The sequence below is a fragment of the Ceratotherium simum genome, chromosome 25, assembly GCF_057802395.1.
Source record: "Ceratotherium simum simum isolate JZ-2026a chromosome 25, ASM5780239v1, whole genome shotgun sequence".
Classification (NCBI taxonomy): domain Eukaryota; kingdom Metazoa; phylum Chordata; class Mammalia; order Perissodactyla; family Rhinocerotidae; genus Ceratotherium; species Ceratotherium simum.
In genome coordinates this window covers 37,718,934-37,738,917 of record NC_141924.1, presented here as the reverse complement: position 1 = coordinate 37,738,917, position 19,984 = coordinate 37,718,934, and the positions used below count along the sequence as shown (strand labels likewise).

Here is a 19,984-nt window from a genome sequence, read left to right as displayed (position 1 = left end):
ATATCTCAGCAATGTCATATATTTTCTTTTTTTTTCCTTTCTGTATTTTACATTTGCTTTTTTTTTTTTTGTAACATTTTGTTTTTCAGCCGTGCTATCAAGACTAATCAGGACCTTCTCCCAGAAACTCCGTGGACGCACATTTTCTACAATGACTTTTGGGGGACTCTTCTAACCCACAGCGGCAGCCACAAGTCGTACCGGCCACTCTGCACTCTCTCTTTTCGCCTGAACCATGCCATCGGAGGGCTGAATCCCTGGAGCTACCATCTTGTCAACGTCCTCCTGCACGCGACAGTCACTGGTCTCTTCACGAGCTTCTCCAAGATACTCCTTGGGGATGGATACTGGACCTTCATGGCTGGCTTGATGTTCGCCTCTCACCCCATTCACACGGAGGCCGTGGCGGGCATCGTGGGACGGGCCGATGTCGGGGCCAGTCTCTTCTTTCTCCTCTCCTTGCTCTGCTACATTAAACACTGTTCGACCAGAGGCTACTCAGCCAGGACTTGGGGCTGGTTCCTGGGGACAGGGCTGTGCGCAGGATGCAGCATGTTGTGGAAGGAACAAGGAGTGACTGTGCTGGCGGTGTCAGCCGTTTATGACGTCTTTGTCTTTCACAGGCTGAAAATGAAACAGATCTTACCTACCATTTACAAAGTAAGTGATCCTTGGCGCTCGAGCATTGGATTATTGAGTAATCTCCTTGCTTGGTCCTTTTTCACCATTTAAAAAGCAAATTTGTTCCTCCTCAAAGAGAATTTAAAATAAGTTACGTTTGATCTTCGGTAAGTGGAAGCATCCTTTTTGACTTTTTCCTACTAACCTGGGTTTCAGTCACTGATGGTTTTATTTCTTATTTTTATGATTTCAAAGAGGATAGAAGGACAGTTTTGCCTTGGGAAGAATATGCATCTTTATTATTTATTTGTTTTTATTCCTTCTTTATTTCAGCACAAATTCTCTGTAATCCAATAAATTGCCAATAATGTGTATTTGTAAAAATATCACAGCTGATGATAGAGCTAGATGCTAGACTCTACAGAGGGAGAATCTTCTGTCTTTTGTTAATACTACTTTTGCTGAGCTAACTTTGGGAAGCAACCCTTCTCTGCATCGCATGGGAACTCGGATTCTTAAAGGATGAGTCATATTCACCTTTTCCTTGTTGTAGTATATAAGAATAGGAGAGTCAAAACAGAAAATAGTTATTGTAAATTTTGCCCTGAGGCCAATTAAGACCTTGGCCTCAGGGCTTAATATTTATTCTTCTGTATTCCGTTAGTGGTTTCAAATGCAGTGTTTGTTTGAAGGTCACACAAGCCTTTAGGATCCCATGCACTTACAGAGAACTCGAGGAAGGCGACTTGAGAAACTGCCTGCCTTCCCATCTCCCCATCCTCCCTCCCTCACAATAAACTCCCTCTTGCTTTGACTTTAAGTACAAGGACTGAACTTGGCCGAGCTTTGCAAACTTCGGCCATGGTTTAGGACAGCTCCCTTGTCCTTTTGGACACTTGAGTGAGGAATTATAGTTTTGGATATTTACCCTGAGAAAGCTGTCAGGTTTTGTAGACTACTTTTCTCTTTCAATTCTTTTTTCTTTTTTGTGAGGAAGATCAGCCCTGTGCTAACATCTGCCAATCCTCCTCTTTTTTTGCTGAGGAAGACTGGCCCTGGGCTAACCTCTGTGCTCATCTTCCTCCACTTTATATGGGACACCGCCACAGCATGGCTTGCCAAGCAGTGAGTCGGTGCGCGCCCGGGATCGGAACTGGCGAACCCCGGGCCGCCGCAGCTGAGCGCGCGCACTTAACCACTTGCGCCACCGGGTTGGCCCCGCTCTTTCAATTCTTAATTTTACTTAAAATCAACTTGGGAGGAAATTGAAATAAAGAACAAAATTGAGGGAAACAGAAACATTTATTTTTTTTAATGACTTTTTTTCACTTAGTAGGCTGAGTAATTACTGCTGTGCTTCTGCTCAGCAGGGAAGCATAACCTTTTTAGTTAGAACTCAAGTATCAAGTGCTTAATGAAGTTCTTTTGTAATTTCCGTTAAATGCTGAAACTTGAAAAGAAAACTCTGGTTAGAGTTTGATAACAACGTATGGTTTGGAAGTCAAACCCTTAATTTCAAATCAATCAATCAATTATTTATTTATTTGTTTGTTTATTTATTTATTTATTTATTTATTTATTGTGAGGAAGATCAGCCCTGAGCTAACATCCATGTTAATCCTCCTCTTTTTGCTGAGGAAGACCGGCTCTGAGCTAACATCTATTGCCAATCCTCCTCCTTTTTTCCCCCAAAGCCCCAGTAGATAGTTGTATGTCATAGCTGCACATCCTACTAGTTGCTGTATGTGGGACGCGGCCTCAGCATGGCCGGAGAAGCGGTGCGTTGGTGCACGCCCGGGATCCGAACCCGGGCCGCCAGTAGGGGAGCGCGCACTCTTAACCGCTAAGCCACGGGGCCAGCCCCACAAATCAATTTTAATTATTCCTTCAAGGAGATTTAGGGAGAATACTTTTCTTTTCAAACCATGTCATCAACAATAGCAAGCTTTCTAGTTTTACTGAAATACGTGTAGAATAAATATAAATCCTGGTCCTTGTCCTGTAGAGGGTGAGACCTGTTTGAGGATGTATACTCTGTACTGCTTCAGCACCTTGGGTTGATAGCCTGTGAAACTTACGGTTTCTTCTACTGAATTTCCATTTTACCATCTCATGAATTAGGGAATTATTTTGATTTGTCAATCCAGGACTTGCTTTTAGGGACCTTTTGAAGTTTTCTTCTGAGGAATTTTCAGTTCTCTGAGCATATTTTGAAGAGCAAAGTTGCTGATAGAGCTCCTTACTATTATTATGTCCCATATAATACGTGGGACATACTTATAATAGAAAATTATTCTTTGTCTATCTGAAATTAAAATTTAATGGGCATCCTGTATTTTTTTGTTAAGCTTTTAATTTTTTGTTCTTTTTTGAGGAAGACTGGCGCTGAGCTAACATCTGTTGCCAATCTTCCTCCTTTTTTCCTTTTTACTCCCCAAAGCCCCAGTAGATAGTTGTATGTCATAGTTGTGCATCCTTCTAGTTGCTCTTTGTGAGACGCTGCCACAGCATAGCTTGATGAGCCGTGTGTAGGTCTGCACCCAGGATCCAAACCTGCGGACCTGGGGCCGCTGAAGCGGAGCGCAGGAACTTAACCGCTATGCCACTGGGCTGGCCCCCCGGGCATCCTGTATTTTATCTGGCAACATTGCTCATGTAACTGCTGCTTAAGAACATGAGAGTACTGCCACTAGCATAGGAACTCCTAGGAGTAGAGAGGGTGAAGTCCCCCGTGCTATGGGAAAGGACCGAATACTTGAAAGGTTCAGTGTCCTGAGAAGTTTCCAAATGGAAACTTGCCCAGACTACTGAGAACCACTGCTTGCGGTCAAGGGAGGTAGTTGGGGGAGCAAAACCCTTTGTTTGATAGTTTTATCTCAAGTTAGGTCTTTCTTTTATTCTCAGGTTTTGGGCCAATGTGTTTAATGAGGACACTGGGAGAACAGATTTTGTAGATTTTAAGGAATCATGGAGACCATCTATGCCAGTCCCTGATTTCCAGCTGAGGTGTAGAGAACCAGAGACATGAAGGTCACCCAGAAAACGGTAGACTCACTAGGACCTGAACACATGTTTGTGACTGTCTAGTGATCTTTCATTGCCCTCTAAAGTTGTGAAGATGAATAAACAGACGTAAAGTCAAATGACTGCACAGTAGAAAAGAAAATAATATGGGCTAGAATCTTAATTCCCACTGGCTGAGTAACCTTGGGCTAGTTTGATGACCTGTGTCTTCATCTGGAAATAGAGACAGTTAATGGTGTGTCCTCGAGATGTTGTGAAGATTATATGAAATGGTGGGCTGTTCACTGCGAACTGGGTTCCCACTATTTGGAAGGCACCTAATGCATATTAGTTGAAGGGAAAGAAGAAATATCAATGGAAATTGTAATTCTTTAACTTAAGAAAGAGCAGACCAAAAGATAAACTTCTAGTTGTCTTTAAACATACAGTGGTTTGAAAGCATGTGAATTAGGAATCTACTAGAGCTGAAGCATGCATATTTAAGCACAAACTTTCACTTCGAATCTCATGACTATGGGGCTTGTAAACACTGGCATAGATTACATATGGAAGTTATAGAAAATTCCATATTCTGTCTTTAAAATATATAGATTTCAATGCCTGGGGTGAGTTAGAAGAGTCTCTGAAGGAAGTGCATTAAAAGACTTTAGAAAGTCCTTTTCAACCTTAAGAGAATAATCATTTTAAATATCTTACCAATTAACTCTGCTTCATAGTTATCATGGTTTGCCAGATGAAATAAACTTCCCTGCCCTAGTAAAACATAACTTATATATAAACATAAAACTCTAGTGCACAAATTAACTCTATTATGCAAATTAGAGAACCAACCAAATACTCAAACCCTAAAAATGATGGTTGTCTTAAAGCTGGAAATTATTAGGACCAGAGGGGCAAGGCTCTCTGTTTTTATAGTTTTGTCAGTAATGGTTTTCTCATAGCGGTCACACTCAGCTTCGTTCCTCACAGTGCTGGTGGTTTTGGTTCTGTACCTCTTATCGGATCCTGGCCCCCAACTCAAATGTGTGCCGGTGCCAGGCAGAAGGGACGGTGGTGAACGAGGTTATGCCCTGCATCTGGTGGTCCTGTCCACCCCGTGATGGCAATAAGAAAATGCTGGTTTCAGTTTGGTAGAGTTGAAGATTTTTCTAAGAAGATAGACATCTGGATTTTTCTATGACATCTTCTGTTATTTAATATTGGTTACTACTTTAAAAATAAACCCTGTTTAGGCCAGACAAAATTCTTGGGATGGCTGAATCTGGCCAGAATTCTTTGCTGCCATCTTTTGACTTCTAAGACTCATGCAAATGATGCACACGTCCATATTTTGTATAAGGCTTTTGCAGTTCTGCAAAGGAAATATGAAAGTTTTACTTTTCTTTGGTGAAATGTGGGAAAAATAGTAAGTACCTGGCATATCATAGATATTTTATTTAATATTTAATAAACACACAGTGTTTATATCTGCCAGGCACTGTTCTGAATATGCTAAAAACAGTAACATTTCATAAATGCTTTTTGAGAGAGTAATATGACTTGTGAAATAATATGGTTGAATATGACATGAAATAATATGGTTGTCAGTAGTTAGGAAGATTTGTAAGATAAGAAAACACTAAACATAAAATCTTAAGAAATGTGTATGAACAAAAGTAGTGTTTGTAACTATTATAAACAAAATTTAAAAATATTCCTAGTTCGTAGCTTCGGGATTCTATTTAATGTGTTTCCTACATTATCCTTGGCATCTGGTATACCATCAGGCACACAGTAGGTATAGTAAATTATTGAATTCACACTTGTTTAAGATTTACCTTTCAAAAGTATGTGCTTGAAATGTTAACGTGAAATCTTATACTCTGCCCTTTATACAATGAGGATTTCATTCCTGGTTAGTAGGGTCTGGAAGGTGGGATTGGAAGAAATTCATGTCAGAAAAAAGTTGAAAATAAGTATTCTTGACCTCTCACTGAATGATTGTTTTAGCTTTCCTTAGATGACTTTCACTTACTTAGTTTTATATGGTCCAAAAATCAGGCGCAGGAAAAAAACCCTTGAAATACCCTTAAACTAGCCTTGCAAATACAGGCTAGACTTTTATCTGCCCACAAAATTTTTTACAAGTCTCCCATGACCCCAGGAGGTACATGGGTAATAAAATCAGTAAAAGCAACGTTTTTCTTACTTACCCAACATCAGTCATTGCTTGCCTAGTGGTCATTTTCTGCGCTTATTTAACATCTGTTAACTGTTTTAATGTGGAAACATCTTTTTTTCCCTTTCTTAGCCTCATAATCACTTATTCAGTTACAGGTGGAAAATAAAAAAATAAAAAAATCTGAAAGTTGGTGTAGCAATTCTAATAATAACCTAAGATAATTTGGAAAAATGAAACCCTTTTAGTTAGATCTCCTGAGAACTTTTCTAAAGATGACTACCGTTGTTTTGCTATAGTTGCTTCCGAGATGTGCTGCAACTGTACAGCCTCCTTTTCTCAAAATAAAATTTTTTAGCTCTATTTCATGTAAACAAGATAAAGAAACTATATTATTAGAGAGGGAAATGGGAAGCTTTGCCACTTTTGCAAAACGAGTCATCTCTGTCCAGAAATAACTTTTTTTCACGCTAAGCAGGATGTGAATGATGGAGGTTGCCTATGGTGAATGCAGTTTACCTTCGTCTTGGGTATTTTGTAAGCTTGGTTCTACAGCAGGATGTAGTGATCAGACCCAAACTAACAAACAGCCCCATATTTCCAAATCATTTACAAGGTTTATCTTGAGAATGGTTTCCGAGGGTGGGAGTTTATGTTCTGTTTAAGGTTTTTGGTTCGTTACTATTTGAACACTGAAGATGTTAAACATGGTGCTTCTGTACATCTGACTATTTTGTGTGATGCCCCTTGTATAGAACAGCATGAAAAGCAAGTCACCTAGCCTGCAGGTATTTGCACATTGAATGCACATGTGCTTTTTCATTTGATTAGCTGCTGGGGATGGCATTGGTGGAATCTGTTATCATTTATGGCTTTGTCTCTTTTCTTTCTAGACTAGATTGTGGTTTTACTCAAGATGTGACCCTCATATTGATAGCACTGAATTAAATGTTATATTTGCTATTTCTGATTTTCTTCACTCAACATCTGTGCCACCCTATTTCAAGTAGTGTTCCCACCTTCTTATGATTTTCTTTCCCTTCATTTGCCTTACACTTGATTTTGTGAGAATCCAAATATAGCAAGATACTCCTATTCTGATCACAGTATTTCCTAGCATTATTGAAACTGGAGGGCTATTTGTCATGCACTTACAAATGAATTTGGATTTCCTCCCAGTAAACTTGTTGTAGCATTTAATATTCATGACCTGTAGTACTTTAAAACTTTGAACAGCTGCGAACACTGCTAACCAGGTAATACCACAAATAAAGGCGAGGTTCAAAAATATTTTACAATTCAAAAAGTCAAAGATTAATAAGATATTTTATTCCTGTAGGTTGGCTTCTTTGCTCAGCTGATTTAAGCTGATTCTGTATTCTAGTTGCAATTTAGGTTCAAGTTGAGTAATTTAAATTCGGGTAGCCTTGCAAGCTTCTGTAATGCTTGCATTGAAGTGTTAATACTTGGAACAGCGATCTATTCACAAATTATTAAAAAAAAATTCATCTTTGTGCAAGGCACTGCATTAGGTGAAGTGGGAATTTAAAGATGAATCGACAGAATTCTACCCTTAAGGACATTTTAGAGTCATAGGAATTTGAGAACAGTGCATGTTAAATATGGAACTGAAATTCAAGCTGGAAAGTGAGGAGGGCTGTAAGGGAGGTCCTGGGAGTCCTAGGGCACATGAGAGGAAGGGGCGGTTACTTTCAGCTGAGGCGATCAGGAGGTGCCTTCTGGAGCAGAGATATTTGAGCAGGGCCCCGAAGGAGAGTTTGGATGTAGGTGTGTATAATTGGAGAGGCAAGGAGAAGTGGAGAGTAGAGCGTGTGCAATGCACAGAGGGAAACTCACAGGAAGTGACTGGAGACCACTGAGCAGCCCTTTTGGCAGATACATAGAGTGCATGAATTTATGGAGGAAAACAAGTCTGGGAAGGGAGACTGAAACAGCTAGTATGTGCAATGATGTAGGGGCCTTTTAAGATAGGTTGTGGCCCCAACAATGTTGGGAGGCAATGCGTAGTTTGTAAATGTGCTTGCGCTTTGACTTGTCCGTGGGGGAAGCCTGGGAATATGCAGGCCAGCTGCATCATGCTACCTGGGGGGACTTTCTTCTCTGTCCTTCCCCTAAACCTGAGGGAAGATCCCTTTGGTGACGAGACTAAGAATCAGACGCAGGAGTGGAGGTTATATCTCATTCAGGGAATGTGTCTCCTATTAGTATTTATATCATTCTTTAGCATTTTTTTAAAAAGTTATTTTCTGAAGACCAGTATTATTTTACTTTTTACTCTATAATATCTGGCATATTATTATACACTCCTAATGAGAAAAACAGGGAGTCCTTAAGGGCTTTCTCCTGTGTCCCTTCTTCCAGCGTTGCTGAACAGTCTTCAAATATTACCATGAATGGCCACAAGTACAGAATTCCTCTTTGTTTGGCCCTCTTGCATACAGGGAAGACAGAAAGTTTTTTAAAAAGGGTCCTTTTTATGGCACAGAATAAAATACTCTATCAGCAATGAATTTCAACCAGTTAACTCAGTATACCATCAGAGAAAATAACACGCAAATTGGACCTTGTGATGAATAAATAATGAGTCTCGTTGAAATCATCTATGCTGTTCTCATAACACCGTCTGGGATGTGTATTACATCACTCGGCTTGATTTTCAGTAAGCTGCTGCCTCAGAGGATTCAGACTGACTGACAGGGATCTCATGATGATCAGGTTACTCTTCTTCAACTTGGTACTGTCAGTTTCACAGACAATGATATGGTTTGCACAAATTCAAAATCCATTGTCATTGCCTAGAAGTCAGATTCCAGTCTTAGATGCCTGGAACAATGGAAATGCTAATTTAGTGTTGATTTCTCAAATGAAATTTAAGCTATAGAAAGCCGATTCCAGGAGTGTATTAGAGATTCCCTAAAAGGCACGAACGGGGTTGGAGGTGAGGTGAATAAAAGTGAATAGTCAATCAAATTCATTAATAGTTAAAATATTTATGAAATGTGATGCTATGGTAAGGTTGCATGGTGTGATAAGTTTTATATTTTTATATCCAGTTTCCTACCTATTGATCACAGTATTCTTTTCTTCAAAAAGGATAATAAGAAATGAAAAGGGAAGAATGCCACCTTCTAATGCCAAAGTCTGTGAGGATTTGGTGCCAGGAAGGTCGATGTGCCCTTCTCTCTGGGCTTGTCTACAACTCTGCAGCCCCCAGATGGCTCCTGTATGCTCTGTTGGTCTGATTATAACTCTTGCATCAAGTGAAATAGCATGAATTCAGAATTTAATACATGTTTCCTCAGTAATTATGGCCTTGATTAGTGAAGTCAATGTTTCCGTTCCAAAGGACACTTTCTTTCTCCACATGTTTATTCATTTAATTTTAGGAAATCAAATAAAATGCAGAGATCGTAATACTTCTCTTTGATATGACAGGGGCATCTGCAGTGCCTGCGTTTTGGTATGTGGTTATCATTTTGCTTATAATTAATGTAAGATTCAAAGAAAACAGCAGGGACAGCATGAGAAAAATGAAGGACATCTAAAAACAAATAAATAACTGTTCGTTTATGGTAAGCGAAGAAATGGAAAAGATATCTAGAATTTCCATTAAAAGTACATACCACGTACGTTGAATAGAGTCCTTTATTGTATGTAATATCAATTGTGTTTAAAAATAATTAAATTTTGTGTATTTAAAAACTAAAAAAAAAGAAAAAACCTTAATATTTTAATTTTGTGAATTTTGAGTTGTTATACCTGTTAGCAGTCCCAACCTAGCCTTTTGAGGGCATTATCTTAGTTTTTAATGTATAGACAGAGTCCCCTTCCCTTATAAAAGGATTTATATGGGAGTGTGTGTGTGTGTGTGTGTGTGCACGCCAGCAGAATAAACTGCATGAATACGTGCTTATGTAACGTAGTCAGATTATGCCAATGTTATACATGAATGATTTGATTGTAGTTCCATAACTTTTTTGAAATGGAAAACTCCAAATTACATAGAGTTTTTATTTCTCCTGATTTGAAGATTCAGGCAAAAATTTGCCAGTTTACATGGTGTTCCACTGAGTGTAGTTTCTTTTTTCTTAAGATCTCATGACATAGTGTGATAAAAAGTTCAATCTCTCTAATACTATGAAAACAACTGCTATTTACTTTGAATAACCATTTGGTGTTTGGCTAATCTTCTCATGCACAGGTGCAAGTGAGGCTATTGTGGAAAGGCCATAGGCGTGGAGCCTGCAGATTTAGATGTATATTGCTGTGTTAGTGCCCTGAGTGGATCTTGACTCCTAGCAACCCTGTGTACAGCAGTGCCAGGTCTTTTGCTCCATCCTCTCACCTTCTGGTGCTGTATCAGACAATGCTCTGTTGCTATTCATAGGATTGTCGTGGCCAATGTTTTCGGAAGTGGGTGGCCGGCTCCTTCATCCTGGTATATCTAGTCTGGAAGCTCCCCTGAAACCATGGTTGATCCTGCTGGTGTTAGAAATCCCAATGGCATAGCTTCCAGCATCACAACAACATGCAGCTGCCACAGTATGACAGCTGACAGAGGGGTGGTGTGGTTCCCTGACCGGGAAATGAACCCAGACCGCGGTGGTGAGAGTGCTGAATCTCAACCACTAGACCACCAGGGCTGGCTAAATTGCTGTGACCTTGGATAAATTACTAAACATCGTGAACGTCAGTTACATGGTCTGTAAAATAGGATTATAATATTTGCCTTGCAGGGTTGTTGTTAGGTATGAATACAGTAAATATACACTCTTCTGCCAAATTCCTTTCCTCTAGTAGATATCGTCATGGTCATCATCATTCTACTGTTACCACAACATTTCAATAGTAGCGAACATTTTGCCAGTCATTTTACAGAGCACTCAATTAGCATTGCTGAGGCTTTTCTAAGGGCATGCAGGGTGAAATGTCAATCAACAGAAAATGTTTGCTCTCCTGTTCACCAATGCTGACAATTTAAAGAATATCAAGAAAAATCTTTTTCAAGGATAATGCTTCCGAACAACACGATTTGATAATTTACCTTTGGTTTAATTGATTGAAGACAAGTGTAAGTCATTCCTTAATTTTTCTCCATTGCTAATATCTTGCCATCATCTCATACTTTTATAGCCTGATCGTTTCCCCTTCGTGCTCAGGATGGTGCTGTTGCTTATATATCGGAAAGTGGAGGGCAGCCGGACTTTCCTCTTCTCCCCTCACCACCCTGTTTTCTATATATTTCCTTTTAGCCAGGTTTATAGGAGGGAAGATTAGTCCAGTAGCTGCAATAGCTTGCAGCATTCAAGTCTCATTCTTTGGAGAAAGAGGAAGTACTGTTATCACCCAAAGGCGAATGTTAATCTCTTTCCTCCAATTTTTCCCCAACCTGGCAGGCAATGTTGTTGCAGCTAGTTCCAGAATCTCTGTTATCACAAACCTCTTCAGGGAAACATTGAGGCTGGTTTTTGTTGTTGTTGTTCAAAGGTTTAGTTTTTTTTATTTCCCCACCTCCTAGAGAGAGAATAGAAGGCAAACAGTTTTGTTAAAAGCAATACTGTTTTCTGGCTGCCAAAAATTTTATGAAATATTTTAGATGCCTTCGTCCCATTCAGACCAAATTATTTTTACAGACACCTAAATCCTAGTAACTTTGGCTTGCTGAGACAACTCTACAGGTAAAATTGGTTTTGATCTCAGAAAACCCAATATTTAAAAATCTGATTTAATTGACAGATGATACAGGGAGTGGAGATGGTGACTGTTTAAAGATTTTAGGATTCATCATGGGTTTCCTTTGAATATTCCAAATTGGGAGGATCATCAGCCTCTCATCGGGAAAAAACCAGAGATTGTAGCACAGATCTGGAAGCTACTGAATAAGAATCTTTTGGTCTGCTTACTTTTTGTTTGTTTCTGAGGCATGGAGAGGGAGCTGGTAGAGAGGTGGTAGGAGAGAAACTACTTTTTAAAAGTTCTCCCTGTGATTTTGATGCCTAGCTAGGTTTTGGGACTCACTGCTGTACATTGAGAATCTGATATCTTCATACAATATTATTAAACATTATAAAATTTTCATAAAAACAAGATTTTGTGGCTGGAGAGGGATATTAGAAGTGATGTATCTATCTATATGCTACCTCCTCTCTCTTCACACAATTTGAGGCCCAAGAAGTTAGGCACAGGCTTCCTGGAGAGTAGAGCCAGCACTGTAGGCTAGGCTTCCTCCTCCCAGTGCAATGCTTTTATCACTGCACCCATTGCTTCCCGGCCTTTCATTTATAACAACTTGTTACTATGGAAATAACTTTCTGCTTGCCGGTTAAGACTAGAGACTAGTAATGGGCGTCCATGTGCCCAGCCCTCAAGGGCATCATTAAGATTCTGCCCTTCTTACTTCCCCCGAGATTCTCATTTGCTGTGTTACTAATTCCAGGGTGCCTTTTGAAATTGAGTGGTTGGTTTTGGTTTCCCTCCCCCCAGGCCCCTCCTTTTCCTGTCCCTGCCCCCCCAAACTAGCTTCAGTTAGGGGTTTAAGTATTTGCATGTTGTCATGCTAAGGCTCCAGCTTGATTTAAGTCCACATTCAAATGGAATATTTACTTTTGTAGCTACCAGAAGCTTAACACAAAGAGACTAAAATCACAGGGTGTTTTTCTTCCTAATTTGGTTAATTTCCTTGAAATAGATTATCCCTCAATAGAGGGATCTTCTCTGATGATGCTGAGCCTGTGATTGGTCTAGAGTGGTGAATTAATAAATATCGGGGCAGCTTTCTTCACCACCCTCTTCCAGCTCTCCAAGGCACCACTGCACAAACGGGGAGACAAGGGAAATTTTAGGCATTAGCAGTAGACACATCAGCTGGGCGTGTATGCATTCACCCTGTTACTTGTTAACTCCAGAAATGTGGTGGGATTTTTAAAAATGCCACCATTAGCGTGTTAAAGATGTTTAAGGTTTCATTTGACCACACAATATGACTTTAGTCTCTCACTGTTGGATGCATATTCGAATGGGTAACAACCCTCATGTCAAAAGTGAGGATGACTCCCAAAATGAACATATTTCAGATGTAAAATAGCAAAAAAGGAGAAAATGTAGAGGTGCCAATTGAAAAATGGGCTGGGTGAGCGAGAAAAGGGCTGACTTTATGTTGTCAAAGCAGCAGCCTAAAGTTGCTGGTCCTTGGACAGGATAATTTGTAGTCTTTGATTCTCCTGCACTCTGCAGTGTAATCTTCTCTATGGCTGTGCTGACTTCCATGTTGTTCAGAGAGGAAGAGAAATAACCCATTTGAATTCATTAGCCTTCATTTGCATATACACAGAGCTGGTGGTAATAATGATAACAACCACCGTTTGTCACAGCTTACTGTGTGCTAGCGATGTCTTCTGTGCATGATTTTGTTTGATTCTGTGAGAGCAGGTATTATTAACCTCATTTACAGATAAGGAAACTGAGGTTTATAGAAGTCAAATAATTTGCCCAAGGATTCACAGATAGTACATAGTGGAGAAGGGATTGCATTCCAAATGTCTGACTCCAAAGCTCATGGTCTTCCCATTATACTGTTTTTGTATAATTTCAGCTAAAATGGAAGATCCAAATAGGATTGTGAAGGAAACAACCATCCTCTCATATTGCTGGGCCTTGGGGCCAATGCTATTTACCTACTATAGCTTTAAATACAAATAATTACGCAACAGCTAGTTTTATGGGTGCTCAAAATACGAAGATGGGTAATATATTATCCTAGCCCCTAGGCAGTGTAAGACATATATACAATAATTATATCACTCTGCACTAAGTGCTAATAGAATTCCATATAAAGTGCTGGAGAAGCACGAGTGTCCAACAAATAAATTTAGCCTGGTTAGAGAAGAGAGGGACAGAAAAGTAGTGGCATCTCAATAGCTCAGCTCATCTAGGAATTTTTGTTTTATTTTGTTTCTTAATTTTTTAAAATTTGTTTTTTACTTTATTTTTTTTTTGTGAGGAAGATCAGCCCTGAGCTAACATCCATGCCATTCCTCCTCTTTTTGCTGAGGAAGACAGGCTCTGAGCTAACATCTATTGCCAATCCTCCTCCTTTTTTTTCCCCCAAAGCCCCAGTAGATAGTTGTACGTCATAGTTGCACATTCTTCTAGTTGCTGTATGTGGGACGCCGCCTCAGCATGGCTGGACAAGTGGCGCGTCGGTGCGTGCCTGGGATCTGAACCCGGGCCGCCAGTAGCGGAGTGAATGCACTTAACCGCTAAGCCACGGGGCCGGCCCCTGTTTTTTACTTTAAAACCATTTCGTGCTTCTGTACTTCATTTGGGTTCAGAGTCAACTTCCATTTTTTCCCCCTCAGCATCCGTCATGTGACAAGAAATTTGCTGGATGCTTTCTTCTTTTTTCATTCTTTAATGAATACGTACTGAATGTCTTCTAGGTACAAGGTGCAGTTCTAGATGTTGAGGATAAAGTAGTGAAGAAAACAGACAAAACTCCTGCACTCTTGGAATTTACATTTGTTTTCTAATTTAACTGTCACAATAACTCTGTATCCCATTTTACAAGAGGTTAGTGAACTCCGCTGAATTGGTAGGCAGGCAGTGAGACTGAATTTCAAAGCAATGCTAATTCTAAATCCAGTGCAGATCACTGTCTCTCAATTAAGTTCCTTCAAGTAAAAAATGGTCTGATGATTTATTTAAGGTATTAGATGAGTAGTACTGATGTGTGTGTGTATGTGTGTAGTTGGTTTAGAAACCTCCTTGAGACCAAGGACTGGGTACTCTTTTTCTTTTGCATCCCCCCTGTCCCAACATGGGAACAGGCATTGAGAGCTTGGTATTTCGAGCTTGACCATCAACATCCCATTGGCCTGCAGGGGCGTATCATGTCTACCATGACCTCGCCCTACACTGAAAAAATTTAAAATACAGGCATTGTACTTCTATCCTTTGAGGTTGGGCTTAGATTTGTTTCTTAAGCTCCTATTGGCTTCCTCTACCTCCTCTGAAATGCATGGTGTTTCTCAAAAGCATGCAAAGGAGAGTTATCTGGAGTCAGTTCACATTGAAGCATTTGGTTCAGCTCTGAATTTCATATTGCTGCATCACTGCTAATCAACCATATTAACTTATTTATGTGTCCTCCACAGGCAGTGCATTTCTAATGGCTTTATAAAGGAAAGGATGAGTCTCTGCTACAGAGTTTACTTTATAATTCAGATAAAAACTCCTTCTCCTGCAAATTTCATTAAAAATATATAAGAATAATTAACAACGATGTGATGCCAAGGAGTGCCTGTGTGTCTTAATGGGTCCTAAACTGCACAGGATGTTTGATGTGGATTGTAAAGACTATTTTTGGTTAACCTGAGCTTTCCTCTATTTATACAAAAAAGGGCTACAGGTTCTTTGATTGAATGCCCAAAACCCGTGGGGCCAGATGTGATTCTGATTTTTAAAAAGTCATTCAAGGTATAGGGTGCATAAACTCCATATTATTTAACACCCCTAACATGGCAACATTTCGTAGTAAGAAACTTTTACTATTTCTGAAGGGAAATATGAATATTTACAGTAAATGGAATAAATAGAGACTATAAATAGCTTCATGTCCGTTCAAGTCAGGCTTTTTTTTTTTTTAACAGTTTTAATAAGATGTAATTCACATATCATAAAATTGACTCATTTAAAATGTGCAGTTTATTGATCTTGAGTGTGTTCACCGAGTTTATGCAACTATCACTGTAATCTTAATTCCATATTTTAAAATTACGGATAAGGGACTTTGGAGCTGCAGTTACCGTTTTTCAAAGATGCAGTGTTTTTTTTGTTTTTTTTTTTTCACTTTTCAAGTTTAACAAGATCTGTAGAGAAAAGTTGTGACCTCACAGCATGTGGGTATCAGTAAACCTGGCTAGAGGCTTACTGCAACCCTGAATGTTTTCACTGGCGTCTTTACTATGCTTGCCTGTGCTGTTACTGTTTAACAAATTGGTAGTGGAGTTGGGTAATCAGGGTATCTTCTTTGGGGTTATGTTTAGGTCAGAATGCTTGGATCCTTATTTTGTTTTTTTAAAACTATAATAAATTGTAGGCCCCTACGTAAATGCGATTATCTAGGGTAGGAATCTGACATCAGTATTTGATTGCTTTCTTGGCTGTGTGTTCGGTACATGCAGCTCTTGATTCTTGAATGAGTAACAGGGTTTACAGTGTGAATAGGGATCTGGTACTTCTTATTCTTTCCCATGTATTTGCCTCTCAGTGTTGTCTTACAAATGCAGAAGTAATTAGGTCATATTAAAATACATATAATTGACTTGTTTTTAGCTTTCACCAGGAGTTTTATCAATGTGTAAAGGTGCTTATAAAATCTAGGATAAACCCAACTGTCATTCTGTTACCATTTTGAAAAAAAGGAAATGTATTTTTGGATATAATAAACATATTTAAAGCAAGGACTGAATTTGGAGTATTTCTTTTTCCCTTTCAAGAAATGACCATCCTAAAATATGCCCCAGCTTGCTTCCTAAAGGCAAATTCACCTCTGAGCAATTTTAAAAGAGCAATAACATAAAAGTTAATTATGGAGAACGATTCTATAAAAATTTAATATGCCATTAAGATATTTGCTGATTTACATCAGATTTATATAAAGGTTGTTTGAACCTATACCTTTGCGTCCAACTGGTAGCCTTTTTCTGGGTTAATTGCATGAGAGCCTCTGAAAAATGTTAGACCTTTGAGAGAAGTTGTGATTTCAGAGATAAAGGGAACGCGCTGTGAAAAGTATGACCGTGTGGCATAATGACAGCAATCCTGCAGTTCTAGTCAGGAGGCTTGGGTTCTCACACAGTTTCTGCCACTACCTAGTAGTGTAATTGTGGACAAGTCATTTTAACCTCTCCAGGGGTTATTTTCCTAATGTGGGAGTTTCTGGGGATCCTTCAAAAACCAAATTATATCATACAATTTTTGATCATAATTTTTAAAAATAATTATATTGCTGTTTTTTTTTTGTAAAATCATAACTTTTATTGTCTTTGAAATAATCTGATTGGAAAGATGGGTTTATTATGCAGATATTAAGTTCTTCATTCATTCCCAGGAACAAAAGATTAGATCTCAAAGTACTTAAAAGATTGTTTTTTGAGGATCAAGTATTTACTGCAAACTGAAGTGGGCTCTGTGTTTTGTTTCACCTTTCAGAGTAATCTATTTGTATTAAAATATCTTCATATCTCCCTTTTAATCATGATGGCTTGAAGTTATCTTTTTCATTATCTTTTAAACTTAAATACAGTTAACACTTGATTTTCTGAAATGAAGTCTCTCAAAAGTCAATCATACTTTAAAATTTTTAATTCCCTATTATAGTCTACATAATTATTTCTTTGTGTCATTTTACATTAGCTGTGCTATCATTTTAGGCATATAATTAGAAATTGACTTGGATCCTTTTCTCTATGCTAGAAAAATAGCATGTTTTCCTTAAATACCAAAATGAATTTGCCATTCTCTATAGGGAAATTAAAAAAACAAAAAAACTAAAAGAAATAATATTGTCAAGTGTCAAACAGCGATCTGGACTGAGAACTCACCATACTTTATGATCTGTCTCAGAGGTCAGCAGACATTCAGTGTAAAGAGCCAGAAGTAAATGTTTTCTGCTTTGAGGCCATGTGGATGCCGTGACAACTGTTCAATTCTGTTGGCCTACTGCAAACAAATGGGAGTAGCTTTGTTGTAGTAAAACTTTATCTAAAAAACAGGAGGGTGCCAGATTTGGCCAACAGGCTGTGGTTTGTTGACTCTATCTAGTAACTTAGTTGATACACCCATGTGTATTAAGTCGTACAGCCCCTCCAAAGAGATTAAGTTTAGGACAATGTATTTATAGTAGTATGAATCACTCAATTTCATACAAGTTGCATGCATTTTACAAAAGACGTTCACATTCATTTTTATTTTTATTTGGATCATTAATGCTTCTGTCAAGAGGATATCAATCTTCCTGTTTTACAGTTGAGGAAACCTAGACTGGTATAATTTGCTGGGGTGACCCTGAGAGCACAAGATTTTACTCTGTTTTCCTGTTCTATATTTTATCAGGGTGTAGTGAGCTCAATGAGCAGATATCTCTTGTGTTAGTAGGATCTCCTTTACCCTAGAATTTTGAAAGTAAATTAAAGTCCAGATTTAGCACTAGGGCTATTCTCTGGATACCGAATTCATTCAAAATAATCATACAAAGTAAACTTTGGTAACAATTCCCCCCTACAGGAAGCCCAAGTAAGCAGAAGGTGGTTTCCAAGAATAACCAGCTCTAGAAGTTTATAGCAGCTGTAAAAATATATCTTCAGTTGAAATTTAACTTGTAATATAAGGGTACTTGAATTTTTCTTTTTCTTCATCTTCCTTGATGGTTTTTGCAAATTATTTAGGAAGATATATTGAGGATGTTTGTTTATTGCTCTTAATACAAAGGCCAAACACTTTTATCATGAAGGAAAGCTGTCACTGGAAAAAATTTGAGAAGTAAATACCAGTTTAATTTTTTTTTTCTTAGCCAGAGTTGTTGGTGGTAGTGGGGTGATGGTGTGTTTCTGATTATGTTTACCCCTTGAATAGGTATGAGTGATTGGCTTTGGCTTTTTTTTTTTTTTTTTTTTTAATATCTTGGTGATCCATGCATTGGTAGTTTGACAATGTTATATTTACTGTTATAGCTTTTATTCCATCTCTTTGAAAATGAGCCATATCATTCTGTCTGAATGAGGAGCACTTAGGGCAATCAACATCATTAGAATTATTGGTTCAGAATTTTAAAAATCCGAGCTAAGTCTGCAAAGATCATTTGTGAATTTGGCATATATTTTCCTTTTTTCAAACTCATTAAACCCAAATCTCAAATCTTGAATGTTCTGTAAATATATTCTAATATGTTGTTTAATTGTTCTTTTTGAGTGCAAGTTTATATTTGGCCCTGTTCAAAGTTATTTCAGATTTTTTTGCAATGATTTGTAGTATTTTCTTCCCTTTCTTAATAGGCAGTTGGTCGCATGAGGAAATATAATGCCTGTTTCTTTAATAGTGACATGCCTGGGAATGCTGATGTTATTTCTTTGTACCTCAGTACATCTCAAATCTAGGGTTTTTTGAAGATTAAATTAGTTAATACGTAGAAATCTCTGAGTGCCTAGCACACAGGAAGTACTCAATTAATGTGAGCTGTTTTTACTTTTATCTATTTTAAGATATTACTTTCTCTGCAAATTGACTAATTTTAAGACATGTGCCATAAGGATAATATGTTTGGTTGTTTCTATTATTATTTTATTTTTTTTAGAAGTCTGAGTTCATTAGAGAATTGCAATAAATGTGAATACCCTGATACTATTATGTAACTTTGCAAGGATATTAGTCCATTTTTATATTCATCAATTGTTCAATTTTGTTATTCACTGCAGCACTAAGCTAGGCAGTGACTGTATTTTTAACAGGGATATTTAGAAATGAGATTAAAAATAGCTTCCTCCCCAGGATCACAGTCTTCAGTAGCTGGGAAGTATGCAATTACATAGATGTTTCTCAAATCCCACAATAGCATCCTTTTGAAGGCACTAACGTTGCTCTTTCCGTCAGATCCGTAACCTCTTCCATTTGTCTAGTGGTGTTTTGTTTACAAATCTTCCTAATGCTGCAGATCACCTCCTGAAGACCTCAGGAGTGAAGTGGGTATTTTAAGGCTCTTCATATAGAGCTGAGGATGCCCAGAGGTATTACATAATTTGTTTACATCTCGTTCAGGAGAACTTCCAAGTCTACTGATTAGAAGTCTGGTCTTCCTGACTCCTTTTCTCCCTCCCTTCTTCTCTCTCTTTGTCTCTCCCTCTCCTTTCCTTCTTTCCTTCCTTAAGACACCGTACTCTTCTCCTATTCATCATTGATTAAAAATAGCCCTAAGGATTAAGAACTTGACCTGGCTTTGTAGTTCAGGTATATTTAAAATACATTTGAATTTTTTTCTACAGTAAGGAAGAGACTTTATTTGCTACAGGAGCTTTGAATGCTTTACCATTGTTTTAACTCTCAAATCAATGCGGTGCCCACCAGGGAAAAAAAAACCAAATTGTTAAAGAAACTATGAACACTGGC

The 19,984-nt window shown here is 38.3% G+C and overlaps 1 protein-coding gene across 1 annotated transcript in view; it reads left to right on the top strand.

The window, feature by feature from the left end:
• The window catches only part of TMTC2 (transmembrane O-mannosyltransferase targeting cadherins 2), a 387,351-nt gene that overhangs the window by 144,100 nt on the left and 223,267 nt on the right, over positions 1 to 19,984 (top strand). The window contains exon 2 of the mRNA XM_004417918.3: positions 90 to 660. Within this exon, the coding sequence (XP_004417975.2) occupies positions 90 to 660 (571 nt within the window). The remainder of the gene's footprint in view (positions 1 to 89; positions 661 to 19,984) is intronic.